Source organism: Protopterus annectens, chromosome 7.part0 (genome assembly GCF_019279795.1).
Source record: "Protopterus annectens isolate FY-2018-M chromosome 7.part0, PAN1.0, whole genome shotgun sequence".
NCBI classification, from domain to species: Eukaryota; Metazoa; Chordata; order Ceratodontiformes; family Protopteridae; genus Protopterus; species Protopterus annectens.
In genome coordinates this window covers 1,471,143,404-1,471,163,403 of record NC_056739.1, presented here as the reverse complement: position 1 = coordinate 1,471,163,403, position 20,000 = coordinate 1,471,143,404, and the positions used below count along the sequence as shown (strand labels likewise).

At 41.8% G+C, this 20,000-nt stretch overlaps 1 protein-coding gene across 1 annotated transcript in view; it reads right to left on the bottom strand.

Annotated features, from left to right (window-relative positions):
* EDEM1 (ER degradation enhancing alpha-mannosidase like protein 1) overlaps positions 1–20,000 on the bottom strand; it is a 1,151,518-nt gene that overhangs the window by 439,042 nt on the left and 692,476 nt on the right. The window contains exon 7 of the mRNA XM_044078019.1: positions 10,245–10,419. Within this exon, the coding sequence (XP_043933954.1) occupies positions 10,245–10,419 (175 nt within the window). The remainder of the gene's footprint in view (positions 1–10,244; positions 10,420–20,000) is intronic.

Sequence of the window (20,000 nt, the reverse complement as noted above, 5' to 3'; positions counted from 1 at the left end):
TACTCCCCCAGATCTTGTTTGTCCGCATTCATGCACACATGCACAACTTGGTTATATAACATTGTTAGATGGCTGAGGATTTTAAAACTTTTAGTGTTGAGTTTCCTAACCCAAAACAAGAAAAACATTCTTATTAAACTACTACACTATACTAGTTGTAGTTATATTGGTAATAAAGTTTGATAGACATTTATAAACAAATGCATGAATAGCTTTGTAAAAATGCAGGAAATAGGATACACGATTTCAGGAAAAAATAAAAGATCTCCTTAGAAGTATTGCAAATGACAGTTATTAAAAACAGTGGCTAGACATTATCAAGGAAAGCATCAGAAAGCTGTTGCAGCTTTAGGTGCAGAATTATGTTTATGAAACTCACCAAATGATGGGCAAGGTCACATAAGACATTTAGAATGCTGGAATCTATTTTAGTGTAAAATATAGTGCCTCCACATGGCATAAATCTGATCAAACCAATAAAGACAAAAGTATGCATAAATATTACTGTCTTCGTAACTTGCTTGACAAAAGTTGTTGCACTGAGTAACAAGAAGTAACTTTTAGGCATTATGACTTTAAATAAAATTAAGATAACATCACCTGGTTTTAACTGATAAGGCTGTTTTAATAAAGCTATGTTAAGTCTTTTTTTAAATTTCCTCAAAGCTATTTTAGCAGAGGTGTTAGAGGTTTGTATTCATTAAGAAATAAAGGCAACAGTAGTAATGGAGCAAAAGCAAAGGAACTTCTAAATAAATTACATTTCAAAAGTGTCTAATGAATATATTCAAAATTTTATAAAAATTAACATTATACAATAACAGAAAGAAAAACAGTTGTAATAGTAGCTTGAAGATCAAGCTGTACTTGAGACTGTAAGGTTACCCCAGTACAAGAACAAATTATCCATTTTAAATTTGGCTTATATTTGGGATAATGTTATAAGCACAAAACAGCTCTCTGGACACTGGATGAAAAAAAAAATGTACTGATAATAACTTTCCATGCGTGTTCTCCATTTTCATTCCTCCTCAACTGTTGGGTTCAGATCTGATCCTCTGACCCAACTCGGCCCTTACTAAAGCTTGTGGTAACCACAAAGGTCTCGAGCTTCTCCCTTACCCATAATGCACCAACTCCTAACATACCCCAGATCATCTTTTTTACCTAAAGTAAGACGTGCCAATATATGTATACAAGTCCTAAAGAAGGAGCTCAACACTAAGGACAGTGATATCCTTATAATATCTAATTCTTCCAGAAGTCTGTTGTGAGAAGGGTTGGGGGGTTGGTGGGTGGGAAGTTGAGGAAGAATGAAAATGGACAACACAGATGGAACGTTATGGTAAGTACATAACCTTTTTACCTGATGTCAATTTTCCTTCTGTCCTTAACTGTTGGGAAGAGTCTCCAGCTACCTAAAATCCTGGGTGGACTCTAAGGAAGGATATCCTGTGTACAGCTGAGCCAAAGGCTGTTCTTCCCCTTGAGACAAGATCCAGTTTGTGATAAGTGATAAAAGTAAGAGGGTTTGCCCAAGTTGCAACTGCACATATAACATCCAAGGAAACTCTAAACAGAAACACTGAAGATGATGCCATGGACCTAGTTGAGTTGTCTTTTAGAGGTTTTGTCCAGGTCAGACCCAACTTGTTATAGACAAATGAAATGCAATCAGTCAGCCATCTGGCTAAAGTTACCTTTGCAAATTTAGGAAAGAATACAGGTAAATAAATGGATTGATTGATATTGGATTCTGACACCACCTTAGGAAGGAAGGAAAGATGTACTGGTATATAATGTGACTCTATCCTTATCAAAAATCAAGTAGGGAGGTTTAGATGACAATACTTGAAGTTCTGAAATTCTTCTAGCACAGGTAATGACCACCAGAAAAACAGTTTTCCAGGTCAGGAACTTAAGATCACATTTAGCTGCTGGTTCAAAAAGAGAATGAATTAAGGCCTGCAATACCAAGTTCAAATCCCACAGTGCAGCAGGGTGTTTATACAGGGGTCTCAGTAGGAGTGCACCTCTTGGATGACTCTCTTCTAGCAGATTTTGTATTTTTAGTGCTGCTGCTTTCCTCTGACGGGGTGAAACATCAGGAATTTTGCATATACTGTAGTTGGGAGTGGAAGGGAAAAGGGAATTGTATAGACTCTGGAAATAATCCTTTGCATCCAAGTATCTCTTGTTATATCCAGCCAGGCCCTCTGGTGCAGGGATAGTTGACCCCTGCTTGCTCCCAGAGGGGGACAATCGGGCCTCCTTTCAGGACCATAGGGTCGGTCAGAGAAAGAATCTCTGAACCCTTGGTTTTGCAGGCCTCCTCTGCCATGTGGGCATCATCCATTAGAGTTCCCCCCTCTGCCCCTAGGGGAATTATCTCCATGTGTGTCCTGGAAAGGACCCTGGGACTTTTTGAACCACATCTTCCAACCACCTCATTGATTCCTGGAAAAGGATCTCCGAGGGATCGAAAAATGTATGTCCATTGCAGAGCGAGTCTTTCCATCCTTTTCACACCTGGATAATGTGTCTTTCGCTTTTGAGCCAAACAACGAACTGCTGCCAAAGGGTGCATTGATGAGCAAAGACTTTAAAAGCTTTGCAAAATCACATAAGTACCTCCAAGCATGTCGCCTAATAGATATGCCTGAAACCGCTGCCCTTGAGGCTCCTTCAGCTGCATGCGAGATAAGCCTCATGGAAGAATCTGAAATGGATTGGAGGGTAAACAACTAACAGACTACAGACAATTAAGCCTCAGCAGTAATGGTCCTGGTAAAGGGTTTTGATAGTTCCTTGAATAAGTACCTTTGTAGTCTAGCAAAATGTGCCAAATAGTTCAGCGACCTAAGGGCAAATTTCACTGATGCATACACACACCTCCCAAACATGTCCATCACCCTAGATTCCCTGTTAGGGGATGAACAGAGGAATTTTGTTCAGGAAGTTCTATCTTGGTGGCCGCCATGACCATGGCATGCATTGGCACCCCCTTACTCCAGAATTCCTTCCTGACAGGTGCAGCCAGAATCCAATCTGGCCTCTTAGGGATCAGCTCAGCTGAGTCAGGCACCTTCCACACCTGCCGAGAGACCAAATCAATGAGTTTTTCGACAGATGGAGTAAACTAGGAGGTAGATGGGCCAGCTCCAAAGGCCTCCAGAAATACTGATTCCTCTGGTGAAGGGTTGCTGGAGGAACAACCACCTCTCTGCTTAAGGATTTCAAGGATGTCTCCAAATGAGATGTCTTCCAGAGGTGATCATGGGGACCCTTCTCCCTCATCATAATCAGTATCCTCAGTGACCGACTCTTGCGGAGAGTCCGAGTGCCTCCTCTTGTACTTCCTCTTCCTAGTGACTTCCTCAGTGGGATGCTCAAATGAAGCATCAAAAGAGACTGTAAAACCCTGCTGGGCGGTTTGGAGGTCTTGATCTGGATAGCCCTGTGGCACAGAATGATGTGGCTCTAAGTGCATAGACATTTGGGAACTGGACTTGAGATCCAAGAAGGCAGGCTTCTGGACCACTGCCTCTCCCTGCCCCAAAAGCAAAGTTCCCAAGGAGGAAGTCAGAGCCAAGCTATCCAATGCCAAAGCTCTAAAAGGCAGAGAAGGCTCTAAAAAACTCTTGAGTTGACTTCAGCGCCTTAGACCCAACAAGGAAATTTCAGCTCAGAGTCATCTGGATCTGAATATATCACAGTCGGTGCACTCAGAGAAAGCTTTGGATCCAAAGATAAGGTTATCTTCAGATCTGAGCCAGACAAACCTGGAAGGTTTGGATCCAGCGACTCTGAAGCAACTGTAGGGATCAGAGAAGCAGCAAGTAGAAGTAGTGTGGTAGACAGATGGGCTTTCTGACTTGAGGGGGCAGGAGCCGGTAAAACACCCATCTGCATCTACACCGAGAAAAACGTCCTCATCATTCTGTCCACATCTTCCTTAGTCAAACTCCTGGCAGAATGAGACAAAGCAGGGGATGGTGACTTAGAGCGACACCTTTCCAAAAAATGGGGAGGGAACACTTTAAGGCACTGGGTCATATGTAGGAGAATATCTAGTTCTCAGAATTATCGGATCCGAAGCAGTTGGATCCATAGATTTCTTCAGCGGATCCAAGGAGGTTGGATCCACTGATTTCTTCTTAGGATCTGAGGGAGAAAGGCCTTGAACTGGTTTCGAATCCGTTCTTGGTCTTTTCCTTGGCAGCTCCAGAGTCAAGGAAGTAGAGGGCCTAGGAGACTTAGACAATGACTCCTTAGTTTTCCTTTTGGGGGACTGTTTTTCACACTGGCAACTGCCTTAGGATTGAAGTTTTTACATATTGTGCAAGCCTTCTGGAGATGCTGAGGGCCCAAACAGTAAACACAAAGTGTATGAGCATCTGAAAGGGGCAATTTGTGCCCACATTTCTGACAATTCTTGAAACTGGAAGGCCCTTTTTCAGACATACCAGCAAGTACAAGGAGACAGTGAAGAAAGACGACTTTTTTTTTTAATGGCAAAGCAAAAGGAAAATACCAACAATCATAGGCGCCAGAACCTGTTAAAAACTGGAGGGGGGGGGGGTCGGAGGGTGAGAGGGGCACTTAGTGATCGAAAAAGAGCAATCTCTTTAAAAAATATTTACCACCACAATATAGGTTCACTTGCAGGACATTTTAAGCTTAGCTATTTTCCCTTTTTGTGCTTGAATTAACATTTCCTGATTGATTTTACCTACCCCTTGGCTGATAACTGTACATTAGCCCTACTGAGAATAACTGTGATCATACCATAGATAATTTGAGGGGATCTATGTAAGGGATGCAGCATTTAGGAAATATCCATTGGTGGCATGAGGGGCAATCCTGGAGTACATTTTCTATTATCCATCCTTAGATCCAAGTTGCATTTGAATATGGACAGGGATGAGCTTTGTTTTACTTGAATGAATAGTCCGTAATACCCTGCCACTCCAGCAGCAGCCCCCTCCCCAGCCACTCCAGTGTTCCATTACTTGGCTATTTCTTCTCGGTTACCATAAACACTGTTCAAATCTATCAGCGTGCATATGGTTTTCTTATTTACTTCTGCAATGATTATAGAAATTGAAATAAAATAGCACAAACACTTAAGCCATTTGCTAAACTACCAATACAGTCTCGCAATGAAAACAGACTTAGCATGAGCAGTACATTTCTCTGCCCTTGAAACTCACACTCATTGAAAAGGCATGAAAACCCACATTCATTTTGCATCTGGCCAGTGGAGGACTAAGCTTACCTCCGGGTTGTTTTCAAACCCTAGGCCCCTTGCACATTTTTAGGGCCATACATACATGTATGTGTTCTTTGATTCACTTTCCTGATTGTATTAAATTATCTTCCTTGTATAATACACCACTTGTTAAAATGTGTTTTACATTTGTAGTCTAGTAAGCAATGAAACAAAATGCATCAACAAATAATTACAAAACTACCATTTTCAGAAAATTTCAACCATAAAAGGCCACTCAAACATCTGTCATTACAATCCACCATTATCAGTAAATATGCAAAATCTCTGCAGAAGTACAGTCATCTAAATAATTCCACATTAAAGGGATCTGTAACTAATGAAAAGGTTGGTTGTATTTCATTGTTTCATCTACAAATAAAGTGTCTGTTGCCCTTGAAGAATTAATTGCCTGTGTTGCATTAAAAATGATAAGCTAGTAATATTGCAATAAGGAATGGATGGCAAACTGATAACAGGTTCATAATTACTAGGTAACTCCTCCAGAGGAGAACATTCACAGGACTACAGCATCCACCCCCTTTAAAGTACAACACAGTGCAGTATCAGCGATCCATCTGCATACTGCGGGAGTAGATCCCACAGCCTTCTGCATCAAAAGCAAGTATGCTACCTGCTGTGCTACTAACAATACAAGCAGACTTGGCATAAGCAGCACTAAACTTCTCTTCCCCTGAAACTCTCAGCTCTTAGTAAAATCCTCATTCAATTCCCTGAATTACAAGTGGTGGTATGGGTAGAGAATGCAGGCTCTTGTTTTTTGTACCCAAGGTACAGGGTTTGAGCCCGAGTAACACTAATCACGAGGTATACCCAACTACAGCATACACATACACACACACACACACACACACACACACACACACACACACACACACACACACACACACACACACCAGCATAGAAACACAATTCAGACACACACACACCAAGCAGCAGTATAGAAACACAACTCCCACACACCAGGCAGCAGCATAGAAACACACACACACACACACACCAGGCGACAGCATAGAAACACAATTCCCCCCCACACACACACACACCAGGCAGCAGCATAGAAACACAACACACACAAACACACCAGGCAGCAGCATAGAAACACAACACACACACACACACACACACATATTCACACACACACACACACACACACACACACACACACACACACACACACACACACACACACACACACACACACACACACACACACACCAGGCAGCAGCATAGAAACACAACACACACAAACACACCAGGCAGCAGCATAGAAACACAACACACACACCAGGCAGCAGCATAGAAACACAATTCCAACACACACACACCAGGCAGCAGCAACATAGCAACACAATTCCCCCACAGACACACACCAGCCAGCAGCATAGAAACACAATCCCCCCCCCACACACACACATACACACACACACCAGGCAGCAGCATAGAAACACAATTCTCCCACAGACACACACCAGGCAGCAGCATAGAAACACAATTCCCACACACACACACACACATAGGCAGCAGCACAGAAACACAATACACACAAACACACCAGGCAGCAGCACAGAAACACAACTCACACACGCACACCAGGCAATAGCATAGAAACACAACTCTCACACACACACACACACACACACACACACACACACACACACACACACACACACACACACACAAGGCAGCAGCATAGAAACACAATTCCCACACACAAACACTAGGCAGCAGCATAGAAACACAATTCCCACACACACGCACACCAGGCAGCAGCATAGAAACACACACACACACACACACCAGGCTGCAACATAGAAACACAATCCCCCCCACACACACAAGGCAGTAGCATAGAAACACAATTCCCCCCAGGCAGCAGCATAGAAACATCACACCTTCTTACCTGAACACACTTCTCAGCTGTACAGGCAACAGGTAGCAAAGGAAGTTTAAAACATTTCCACTCTCTCCTTAAAAGTACAGGCAACAGGTAGCAATGGAAGTTTAAAACATTTAACATTTCACGCCTAGCAACAGAAGTTTAAAATTTCACGCCAAAATGGAACGGACGTACCTAACCAGAAAGGAAGTTTAAAATTTCGTGCCTAAGTTTAAAATTTCGCCCCTAACCACAAGTGAACAGAACAGATGTGCCTAACCAGAATGGACCCTCCCTCTCGCTCAATGGTTCCGGCACCATTGGTGTTATCCGCTTGTAAAATGTGCTTCTTGTCTACGCTAATATAATGTGAAAAAGCTTGGTGTGAGAAGTGTTAATATCACACAGATGGAAGAAATCATTAACTGCAGTGACACAGGAGGTCTGAGTAAAAACTATCATAATGAAACTGATGAGAAACACTTGGAAAAGGACAGTGAAAATGTAAGGCCCACCAATAAGGCACCGACTTGTGAGTAATGAAAATCAGTGAAGACTTCTAAAGGATCACGGACTACTCCATCCATTAAAAGCAGTTTTGACAGCACAATTCAGATGTCTGGTGTGAATCATACCTTTCAGTAGGAATACGCTTTGTATATCAGAAGCTTTATTTTTTTTAAATCAAACTAACATGCTGAATGTTCAGACATTTTTTTCTTATGTTCTGGGAAAGGTTTGGCATTTTTGCACTGTTTGCATGCATTTCCTTCCCACCATAAGTTGGAAGGTGTCTGTGCATGTAAATGTACTCAGCATTTTTTCAGATCCACTTACATGTCTTAGAGTTTTTGTTTGTGTTTAACTGGGTGTCATTTACAGCATGCCTTCAAACAGGTATACTTTTCTGATTTAGCTAGCCACTGAGCCGTGAAAGCACTTGAGTGCTGTGAGTCTAGTTTATCACTGTGCAGTATTTTTCTTGCATCACATTTCTACTGATTATTACTGCACTTGTTTCTTTTCTGACCACAGCAGCTTCCAAAAGGAGCCAGAAATGACACCAATCCAAGGCAGTGGAGTAAGGAACCCATGACTTTAAAAAAACAGCATCAAAGGATATTTGTGTTTCTACCCAACTGGTTTGTTTACTGAGTCTAGTGTTGGGCAAAATCCATGAAATATGATCCTCTCGTAGCCCCTTAATTGCTTTGACTAAATTATATCCTATAGGTATGACATAAAATAAACATTCATGCTAGCCGTAAAAACAGATTTCAAGAATTACATAAAGAACGTGATTAAAATGGAAACCCTTAACTTTGTTCTGCAGTACAGTTTCATGTGATTAAAGTGTACATTAGGGTCATTATACCATTTCTAGTTCTCAAAAAGGTCTTTATATTTTACTACATAAATTATACTTTTATAATGTAGCTTCCTTTCCTTATCAAAGATGATGTCACTCTCTCTTTGTTGGATAAATGTGTGTGTTTCTGTGTGAGTGTGTGTGCCTCTCTTAATTTCCTGAAAGCTCTGCGAGACCGTGGTAGTAGGACAGGCTGTACTGAGTAATAATTTGGTAGAGCAAGCAAGGCTTCATCTATTTTCACAAATAACACCCTTTCGCTGCACATACACTTCATGGGCATCTTGCACAGCTGGTTGCATGATTCTGTTATGTTACATTTGGGAATGTGTGTGCAGATCTCACATTGCACTACAGTGGGGGGCGTGAGGATTGGGAAATTTACCCTTTCTTAATCTTTCTTTCCTCACTATTGTGCGATCTTGGTCAGTGAGTTTGTATATGGTTTGTTTGTGATTGTGACCGAAAGGGATGTGGGTCCGTTTGTATATGTAAGTTAGAAAGTTGCTGGATCTGCAAAAGTGGGGGTGCACCCCTCCCCCCTCGCTCTATGATTCCGGAGCCCATGCCAACAATGGTAAGAAAGACTACACTAGCGTGTAGAAATAGAAAGAAATAGGGAACAAGTTACCAATAATGGGAAATAAGAACTACAGGAAATGTAATAAGGGTAAGGGGGTATTATACTAACAAGATTTGTAAGAAAAGGGGAAAAACGTTTTTAAAAGAGAATAAGAAAAAAACACTTATCTGAAGGAAACTTGAGAGTCAAGGCTGACCACGTCTTTTCACGTAAAGGTGCAAATAAGATCTGGGGGTGGTGCACTATGGGTAAGGGAGAAGCTTGAGAGCTTTTTGGTTACACAAACTTTAGTAATGACAGAGCCCGATCAGAGGATCGGATCCAAACCCAAAATTTGAGGATATAATGAAAATTAACAACATGATATCAAAGCTTTATGTTTCTGTTGTTTTTTTTTTTTTTGGGAGGGAAATGGAAAAAGGAATTTAGTCTACCCTTCCCCCTTGGACTCTATGCACTGAGCATTTTCAGTACTAGACTAGTTTACTACCCTGGTTCCCATCTCAACAAACAGAATGGAAGCAGTTGACTCTCAGAAGGGAACTGTAGAGTTAAGATGACATGTGTCCATGAAGCAGTTTTAATAGAAGAAAGGCTCCATGGGTCAAAGCTGTTGTTTGTTCTGGGATTTAGTGTGACCCAGTTAGTTGTCTGTTGTTTGTTGCTTATGTCTAAATAAAAATAATAGATTTTTTTTCTTTTGTTAAAAGAGTTCAACTATAAATCATCAGATAGGCAATGGGGATACATAAAGAGTCTGCTTATAATTTTAAAAGTACCAGAATGCATGGTTGAAAAGATTCAAATGAAAATAAAAGCAACATAAGCTTCGGCTCTATGAAAAAATAATACTCTAGCCTTGTTAAGACAATACATTTTTATAGATTGCAACGAAAGCCACAGTAATGACGGTTAGTGCTTCACCCTACATGTGGACTGAACAGTACACAGTGCAATTAGTGATTTTGTATCAATAAACATTGCCGTAGAAACAGAATTCTGCTTATAGCAGCAAAATACTCTACTTGTTGACAAGATACAATTCTAACAATGCACATCTTTTCAAGCCATAATATTTTAGTAAAAATTTGTAAGAGTTTTATAAATCTTTAAAAATATCTACCCTCTTCTTAGGTAATTTTGGATACTTTGGTAAGCAGCATTAAACATTTCCAGGTCTTCCTTCTCTCCAAACAGGATGTAAGACTTTAGCAGATACTCATAAAATGAATCCATTCCTGCTCCAAGGCCACTCTGCTTTCCAACCCATTCACCAGTCTGAATATTTACCACATTCCCTGAAAAAAAAACACACACAGTATTTAAGATAACTTTTCATATGCTTTACTCTGCATTTTAAGTAGTCATAAACTTAAAAAAAATGTCAGGATTTTTTTAAAAATGACAACTGCATGAAGTACATTTGTCACAATGCTGGAAGGACAAAAAAAATACAGATTCATTTTTGAACCTTCAGATTTACAGACTTCCACAATCCTTCATATCTGAACCATAAGAATTGCAACAGAACAACTAAAAGAACATCTGGCAACCTTTTTTAATATTTAATGAAATACTGCAGATTATCCTGATTAAAAAAAAAGATAAATACATCAACTCAGCAGAAAACAACATTCAACTAAGTCTAACCAATTTAAAATATTATTAAGATATAATAAAAAGAAGCTATGTACTTAGCATAATGTTCCATCTGTGTCGTCCATTTTCATTCTTCCTCAACTGATGGGTTCGGGTCCGATCCCTCAGATCTAACTAGGATGCTGCTAAAGCCTGTGGCAACCAAAAACTCTTGAGCGTCTCCCTTCTCCATACTGCACCAACTCTAAGGTACTTCAGATTTTGTTTGCCGATTTTTCACCAGAAATTAAATATTTACTGTACACAGATAAAGGAGGTGTAAAGTGCATGCAGCCTACACAGACAAAGACCATATCTGGAGCTCAATATAAAGGACAGTAATATCCCTTAAAAAAATGCATTCTTCCAGAAGTTTGCAAATAGAAAAGATGGAGGTTGGTGGGCAGGGAGTTGAGGCAGAATGAAAATGGACAACACAGATGGAACATTAGAGTGAGTACATAATTTCTTTATCTGATGTTGTCAATTTTCATTCTGTCCTCAACTGATGGGATAGAGTCCCCAGCTACCTAAAATCCTGGGTGGACTCGAAGGAAGGATATTCCTGAGCAAAGCTCTCAACCTTCGATCTATAAAATGAGGAACACCACACCTCTCATAATATAGAACAAATGGGTAAAATGTGGAACACTTAACTTAAACTAGGAAGCTCATACGATGGTTAAAATGTGATATTTTTACTTACAGATCTTTCAATGAAACAAAATAATTCAGTTCTATTTACCATTGATATAAGTTAATAAAATTCTAACTCTAAATGTATGAAGGACCCTTTCAATGTGGAACTTCAAGGAACAAGAACTTTTTAAGACCCCAAATGAGGAACTTTCCTCAAAATGAGTTACAGTTGAGAGGTATGTCCCTGAGCACAGTTGGACCAAGTGATGTTCTACCTCTGGAGAGCAGATCCAATTTGTAATGAGTAACAAAAGTATGAGGAGTAGACCAAGTTACTGCTGCACATATGTCGTCCATGGACGCTCTGGAAAGGAAAACTGAAGAAGGTCCCATTGATCTAGTTGAATGAGCTCGTACTGGTTGTGTTAAGGTAATACCCAATTCTTTTTATAAATAAATGAGATATAATCAATCAGTTAGCCATCTGACTAAAGTTATTTTGGCACCTGATTTATCTAATTTCAAATCTGAAAAGGAAACACAAGTCTGTTTTTCTAATGTCTTTTGTTCTATACAGGTAAAAATGCAGTTGAGTGTGAACATCCAATAAAAGTAACGGCATAATGGTTAAGATGTTTACCTTACAGAAACGAGGTGCAGGGTTTGATTCTCACATGGGGTAACTGGCTAGGCTTAAAATGTCCATTAAGGGCAGTTAGACTAGTACTAAACTATGAACTATATTCGCCTTTGTTAGTAAATTTGGGGAAGAATACTGGCAAATTAATGGCTTGATTGACATTTGATTCTGACAGCACTTTGGGAAGGAAGAACGCATTTGTCCATAATGTCACTTGATCCTTGTGAAAAATCAAATATGGAGGTTTTGAAGACAATCCTTAAATTCATCTAGCAGATGTAGTGTCTACTAAAAAAAACATTTTCAAAGTAAGATATTTGAGGTCACATTTAACTGCTGGTTCAAAGGGGGAATGTACAAGTGCCTGCAGTACCAGACTGTCGTCCAATGGAGAAATAGGGTCCTTAAAGGGAGGTCTTAAAAGTAAAGTGTCTCATGTGAAAGCTCTACACAACATATAAAAGACTATTGAAGACCCCACAATTCCAACGTGAAAGTCTGCTATAGCTGCCAAATGAACTTTAATGGTTGAGGAACTAGCTCCTTCTTTGAAAAGTAGGGTCAAAAACAAGTGTTCCCTAGCGAAGCTGAAAAAGGTTAAATACGATTTTGATGCGTCCAATACACAAATCTTTTCCATTTACTGTAAAACAATTTACATGTTAAAGGTTTATGGGAAGATAAAAGTATATGACATGGCCTGCATCTGTCACTCTTGGTTTTCCCAGATACTGGCCAAGGCACCCCTGTAGTCCCTTTTTTAAGGCGAAGTTCCAAAGACCAAATTACCGCCGTAACAGCTATAAATAAATGCAGTCTGAGGGTCATGCTGCTCAACACTAGAAGTCTAAATCTCAAAATGCAATTGCTTGAAGCACTCCTCAAAATGTAGAAAATCGACATTTGTGTTGTAACGGAGACCTGGTTTAAAGCAGCAGAAATCCCCCCTGCACTACCATGCTACAACTCATTCCATATCTTTCGGCCCCAGAACATGGACCGAAGCTCCAAAGGCGGTGGTGTCTCCATATTCACAAAGGATGTGCACACCTCCAGACTGGTAGCCCAGCATAATGCATCTGAGGTACTTCAGGCACAATTAACATTGGGTAAGATGGCAATTCAGGTTGTAGCCTGCTATAGGCCCACAACCATGTCCCAACCCTCTCACTCCACTTTCCTAAGCACCCTGGAAACTATTAGGGTCCAACCCGACACTCTCATACTAGGTGACTTCAACTACCCCTCCATCAACTGGGAAAACTACTCGTGCACCAATATACTGGCCCAACGCTTCCCGGAATTCATCAATTCCAATGCCCTGGACCAGCTCATTCTTACCCCCACTAGAACAAGCAACATCCTTGATCTGGTTATTACTGGCATGGGCAACCATTGCTCTACACCCACAGTGAATTCCTCCCTGGTTAGATCAGATCACAAACTAATCACTATGGAAATACACCCCCCCCACACACACACACAAATACACAAAGGTAATCACCATGAAAAACTTCTACAAAGCTGACCTTGGGCTCCTAAAAAAACAGACGTGGCTAACTTCACAGCACCATGTCAGTGGAAAAGAGATGCATGACTGCCAAATCATACACCAATGCACTGTACGAACACGTACATAAATGCATGGAACTAGCCATACACAACAGAACCAAGGTGCTCTCCACCCAAAAAGGGAAGCCAATCCAGTGGTCCCCTGCCATTAATACACTCTACAACAGAAGGAAGAAACTGTTGCAGAAAAAGGTGAAGTCCCAAGACTGGAAAAACTCGCTTATTAGCCTCAACAAAGTTGAGATCCCTCATCAAAACCTCTAACGCCAACTATGAAGGCAGAACTGTTGCAGACACTAAAAACAACCACAAAGCCTTCTATAGTTATATCAAGAATCTCCATGGCAATACCTAGGTTTGCTCTGAGTTACTGCACAATGGTACCTCTTATACTGAGCCAACAGATATTGCCAACATACTGGCCGACAGATTCAGTGTCAACTTTACCACCCCCCCCCAAAAGGACCAATCACAGTATCGGAGGAATGCCAGGCACCCAACATTACTGCAGAACAAGTCAAAGCTGCATTGTCCAAGGCCAAGAATACAGCTTTCATGGGACTCGACAATATCCTGGATGTGTTCTACATGAACTACAAAGTGAACTTGCACCACATCTGTGTGCTCTGTTCAATCACAGCCTCACCTCAGGCTTTGTCCCTACAGAATGGCACACTGCTACAGTCATCCCTCTCCATAAAGGGGGAGTGACTACAGACCCTGGGAATTATCGCCCCATTAGCCTGACAAGTCTGATATGTAAGGGCATCATCATGGGCCTAATTAACAAGGATATAGGGAATCTCCAAACCCTAGATCCCACGCAATTTGGTTTTGTGAAAGGTAGATCAGGCCTGGTCAACCTGGTTGACTTCTTTAAGTCAGTCACCAGAGCTGTGAATGAGGGTAAAGCAGTTCATACAGCCTACGTCTATCTGGCCAAGGCCTTTGATACCACTCCCCACTCAGGAATTGTTGATAAACGCACCAAACTAGGCATCAACCCCTATATCACTAGGTAGGTTGCAAACAGGCTTACAGATAGAACCCACAGTGTGAAAGTAGAGGACTCCAAGTCAGATTGTTGACCAGTCACGAGTGGAGTCACACAGGGATCGGTCCTGGGTCCTCTCCTGTTTGGCATCTACTTTTCAGACGTCCAGGCCAACACAGAGGGACTCTGGCTGACAGTGTTCACGACAACTGCTAGCTGGGAGCCATTATTAACTCCCAAAGTGTTGTAGACATCCTACAGAAAGGCCTTATTGAGACCAATGACTGGTGTCGAAACCATGGCTTTAAGCTTAATGCCAAAATATACACTGTCATCCCCTTTGGGAAAAATTCAGTTCCCACTAATTACCACATCGATGGGAGCCCACTGAACACTGAAGGCATTATAAGAGATCTGGGTCACAGGTTGATAGCAACTTCCCCTTCGACCACCAAATTGTCACTGTGGTCAGAAAGTCCTTCTATGTGGCAAATCTCATTACCAAGGGTTTTGCATCCAGGAAGAAAGAGATCATCTCTCTCTACTCTTCCCTCATTAGGCGAATCATCGAGTAGAATACCCCATTTAGCATGTACCTCACTAGACACGTGCAACAGCTGGAAAGGCCACAAAAGTACCTCACCAAGAGGATCCTAGGCCTTAAACATGTCCTACATGGACAGACTAAAAAAAACTCCAGCTATTTTCTGTCTCATATCGTCTACTAAGAGGCGATCTCTGCTTTACTTATAAAGCCATGACTGATCCAGCTCTGTTAGAAATGCTACATTTAAAGAAATCCCAATCCCTCCGCACCAGATGCTCCAGAAACCTCAACCTCATTACCACAATCAACAGAACATGCTGGAGGTACAGGTTCATAACCCAGAGACTGCCCATGCTCTGGAATAGACTTCCCATACATGTCAAGCAGAACACCTCACTGGCCCTCTTCAAGAGAAATCTTGATGAGTGGTTAGGAAATAGAAAGTTCACTCCGGGGATCACTCCAGTGGCTCTACTTGATAGAGGCACCGGGAACTAAAGTCAGGTGTTATGATACCAGGGCACTTCTATGGGGTAGGCTTGTAAAGGCTCCAGGGCCATTAGCCTAGTACTCACCTTTGAATCTATGATGGACAGGTGAAGAGAGCATAGGTTTTCTGGCTATTAATGGAATTGGAGAAGCAGGCAATCAGCCTGAGGTTTGATATGTATAGATCTATTATGTCTGTTGAGTGAGACAGGAGGTCTGGAGTCGGATCCAGAATCCAGAATTGGTGAGGCCAAAGGAAGGGGAACCAAATCTGTCAAAGCCGGTAAGGTGCAAAAAGGATGACGTTGTTCTTCAACATGGCAGCTTTCTGTAGAAACCTTGGAATTAATGTGACTGGTGGGTAGGCATAAAGGAGACCAGGCAGGCCAATTGTGAAGCAGAGCATCCTTCAGTGATCCCCCATGTGGGGGGTTAGGGTAAAGTAGCTGCTGCATTTTTTGTTTAGGGGAAAAGCAAAAAGATTGCAACAAGGCTGGCCCTATACGCAAAAAATAATTTCTGCCACATTCTTGTTGAGAGACAACTCATGAGGTAGAAGAATGCACCTGCTCAGTTTGTCTGCTATCACCTTGGACTTCCCAGAATGTGCATTGCTACAAGAAACCGGTTGGATGACATCACCCATTGCCACACACTGAGTGCTTCTCAACACAAAGGGTAAGATCTGGTCTCTCCTTGTTTGCTGATGTTCCAAACTACTGACATATTGTCCATTTGAAATACAGTCATCCCCGAAGTGAGTGAATCTTGAAGGGCTTGCAATGCTAAAAGCACTGCTCTCATCTCTAGGACACTGGTATGCAAGTTGGCCTCTTCAGGAGACCAAGAGCCTTGGACGGTTTTCCCCAGAAAATGCCCTCCCACTCCAACTGGGTCACTATGGCCTTGGATTGAGGGGGAATGAACTGACCACCTTGCAGAACTAGATCTGACTGAATCCACCCTCTTAGACCTCTCTTGCATATCAGAGTGATTCGTACAACAGTTGACATGGGTTGATAAAGTACAGACCATTGTGTTCCTTGCATCCCATGTAGAATCCTCATGTAAACTCTAGCCAATGCTACTCGAGCCATTGCTGCTGACAGTGATACTAGAGCTTGAAGGACCAAGCGGGCTGAAATTTTGGTACTGCAGATTATTTTCCTGACCTGTGATTTTATAGTTTGAACTGAGGCAGTGAAGCTATCATTGACTTTGTGTTGAACAGAGCTCCTATGAATTCCAAATTTTGAATCTGTTCCAGTTGAGACTTTTTGCAGTTTATGGTTATCCCCACATGAGAACACATCTGTAGAACCTGATCTCTTGCCCTTATTAACTGTTACCTGGTCATGGTGGTAATGAACCAGTCGTCTAAATATGGAAACACCCAGAAGCCTTGCAGTCCCAAGTGCTGCTATATATCTGGTGAACACCCTGGGGGCTGTGGTTAGAACAAAGAGCACAACTCTGGACTGGTAATGACTGGCACCCAGCCAGAAGTGTATAGTACTTTCTGGATTACCTGTTCATCTTTATGTAACAGTATGCATCCTGAAGGTCTATTGAGCATATCCAGTCATTCTTGCTCAGAAAAGGGAGAATAGACTGAACCGTGACCATCTGAAACTTGGTACATCGAACTGACCTATTCAAGTTGCGGACATCCAAAATTAGTCTCCAGTCCAAGTTTTCTTTGGAACTAACGAGAATCTTGAGTAAGTTCCAGATTCTATCTGGTCTGGTGAAACCTCTTTGATTACTTTTTTCTAGCAGCTTCTATACCTGAAGAGCTGCTTGATCCCTCTGACTGTCTGGAATATCAGGGATTCTCTTTAAGACTAGAGGTGGAAGGGAAAAGGGTATTCTATAACCTCTGGAAATAATCCTCTGCATGCAAGCATCTTTTGTTACATATAACCAGACTCTCTGATGCAGGGATACATGAATCCCAATTACCTCCAGAGGAGGACAACTGGACCTCTTTTCAGGAGTGCTGGTAAGGTCTGTCAAAGAAATAAACTCTGGACCCTTGGTTTTGTAGGCCACTTCTGCCATGTGGATGGCATCGACCGTTGGAGTTCCTCCCTTTGCCCCAGGGGGAATTTCCTCCATGTGTGTCCTGGAAAAGACCTTGGGTTTCTTGAAACACATTTTCCAACCACCTCACTGATTCCTAAAAAAGGATCTCTGAGGGGTCGAAAAACATATGCTCATGGCAGACAGCGTCTTCCCACCATCACACCTGGATAATGGGTCCTTCACTACGAGGCCAAAGACATGCTGTCAAAGGCAGCACTGCTGAACAAAGACTTGAAGGGCTCTGCAAAATCACATAAGCGCATCCAGGCATGCGTCCTGATTAAAATGCCTGAACCCACTGCCCTTGAGGTTCCTTTGGCTATGTTCCAAACGAGTCTCATGAAAGAATTCAAAACAGACTGCAGGGTAGCCAGCTGAGAAGCCAGTGATGACTGGACCTCAGCAGACACAGATCCGGATAGTGTATTTGACAGTTCCTTAATTAAATCCTTCTGTAATCTAATAAAGTATGGCAGATAATTCAGCAACCTTAAGCGAAGGTTGATGAGGCATAAACACACTTCCCAAACCTGTCTATCACCCTAGACACCCTGTTACAGGAATGAACAGTGGAACTCTCCTTGGTGAGTTTTTTCTTGGTGGTTGCCTCCAAGACCATTGCATCAATGGGCAGCCCTTTATCCCAAAACTCCTTTCCCAATGGTGGTGCCATAATCTTAGCTGGCCTCCAGGGTATGGGATTAACTGTCACAAAAACAAAATTAGGGCCCTAAAGACCACAGATGCACCAGGAAGAAAAACTAAAGTTTATTAACGCTCAATGACTCACCGCATTTTCATCCTGTAAAACTCAGGACTTTATCAGATTAAAAAACACACAAACATAACCACATGCAGTATATATAAAGAAATCATTACACAAATTTACATAACTGTGCACAGGAGTTGGTTTTTTTTTGAAATCTTAATGGTCTAGGAAAACAATATATCTTAAATACCTAACAGCAGACTATTTATCTAGTTTATGAAATATTAATAACAAATCTGAGTTATGCAGAAGTTATGTAGATATACATGCTTCTACCAAACCTATCACCCTGGACACCCTGTTAGAGGAATGAACAGTGGAACTCTCCTTGGAGAATTTTTTCTTGGTGGTTGCCTCCAAGACCACTGCATCAACGGGCAGCCCTTTATCCCAAAACTCCTTTCCCAAAGGTGGTGCAGCAGGTAAAGGTGATAAAGGATAATGAGGGAAACATACTCACTAGTGAGGAGAGCGTGTTGAGCAGATGGAGAGAGTACTTTGAGGGGTTGATGAATGAAGAGAATGAGGGGGAAAGAAGGTGGGGATTGTGAATCATGAAGTGCAATGGATTAGCAAGGAGGAAGTAAGGATAGCTATGAAGAGGGTGAAGAATGGAAAGGCTGTTGGTCCAGATGACATACCTGTGGAAGCATGGAGGTGTTTAGGTGAAATGGCAGTGCAGTTTCTAACCAGATTGTTTAATGAAATCTTGGAAAGTGAGAGGATGCCTGAGAAATTGAGAAAAGGTGTTTTGGTACTGATTTTTAAGAATAAGGGTGATGTGCAGAGCTGTAGTAACTACAAAGGGATTAAACTGATCAGTCACAGCATGAAGTTATGGGAAAGAGTAGTGGAAGCTAGGTTAAGAAGGGACGTGGTAATTAGTGATCAGCAGTATGGTTTCATGCCAGGAAAGAGCACTACAGATGCGATGTTTGCTCTGAGAGTGTTGATGGAGAAGTACAGAGAGGGTCAGAAGGAGCTGCAATGTGTTTTTGTAGACTTAGAGAAAGCATATGACAGGGTGCCTAGAGAGGAGTTGTGGTATTGTATGAGGAAGTCGGGAGTGTCAGAGAAGTATGTAAGAGTGGTACAGGATATATACTAGGGTAGTGTGACAGCGGTAAGGTCTGCGGTGGGAGTGACGGATGTGTTTAAGGTGGAGGTGGGATTACATCAAGGATCAACTCTGAGCCCTTTCTTATTTGCAATGGTGATGGACAGGTTGACAGACGAGATCAGACAGGAGTCCCTATGGACTATGATGTTTGCAGAGGACATTGTGATCTGTAGTGAGAGAAGGGAACAGGTGGAGGAGACCCTGAAGAGATGGAGATATGCTCTAGAGAGAAGAGGAATGAAGGTCAGCAGGACTAAGACAGAATGTGTGAATGAGAGGGAGGATAGAGGAATGGTGAGGATGCAAGGAGTAGAGGTGGCGAAGGTGGATGAGTTTAAATACTTGGGATCAATAGTTCAGAGTAATGGTGAGTGTGGAAGAGAGGT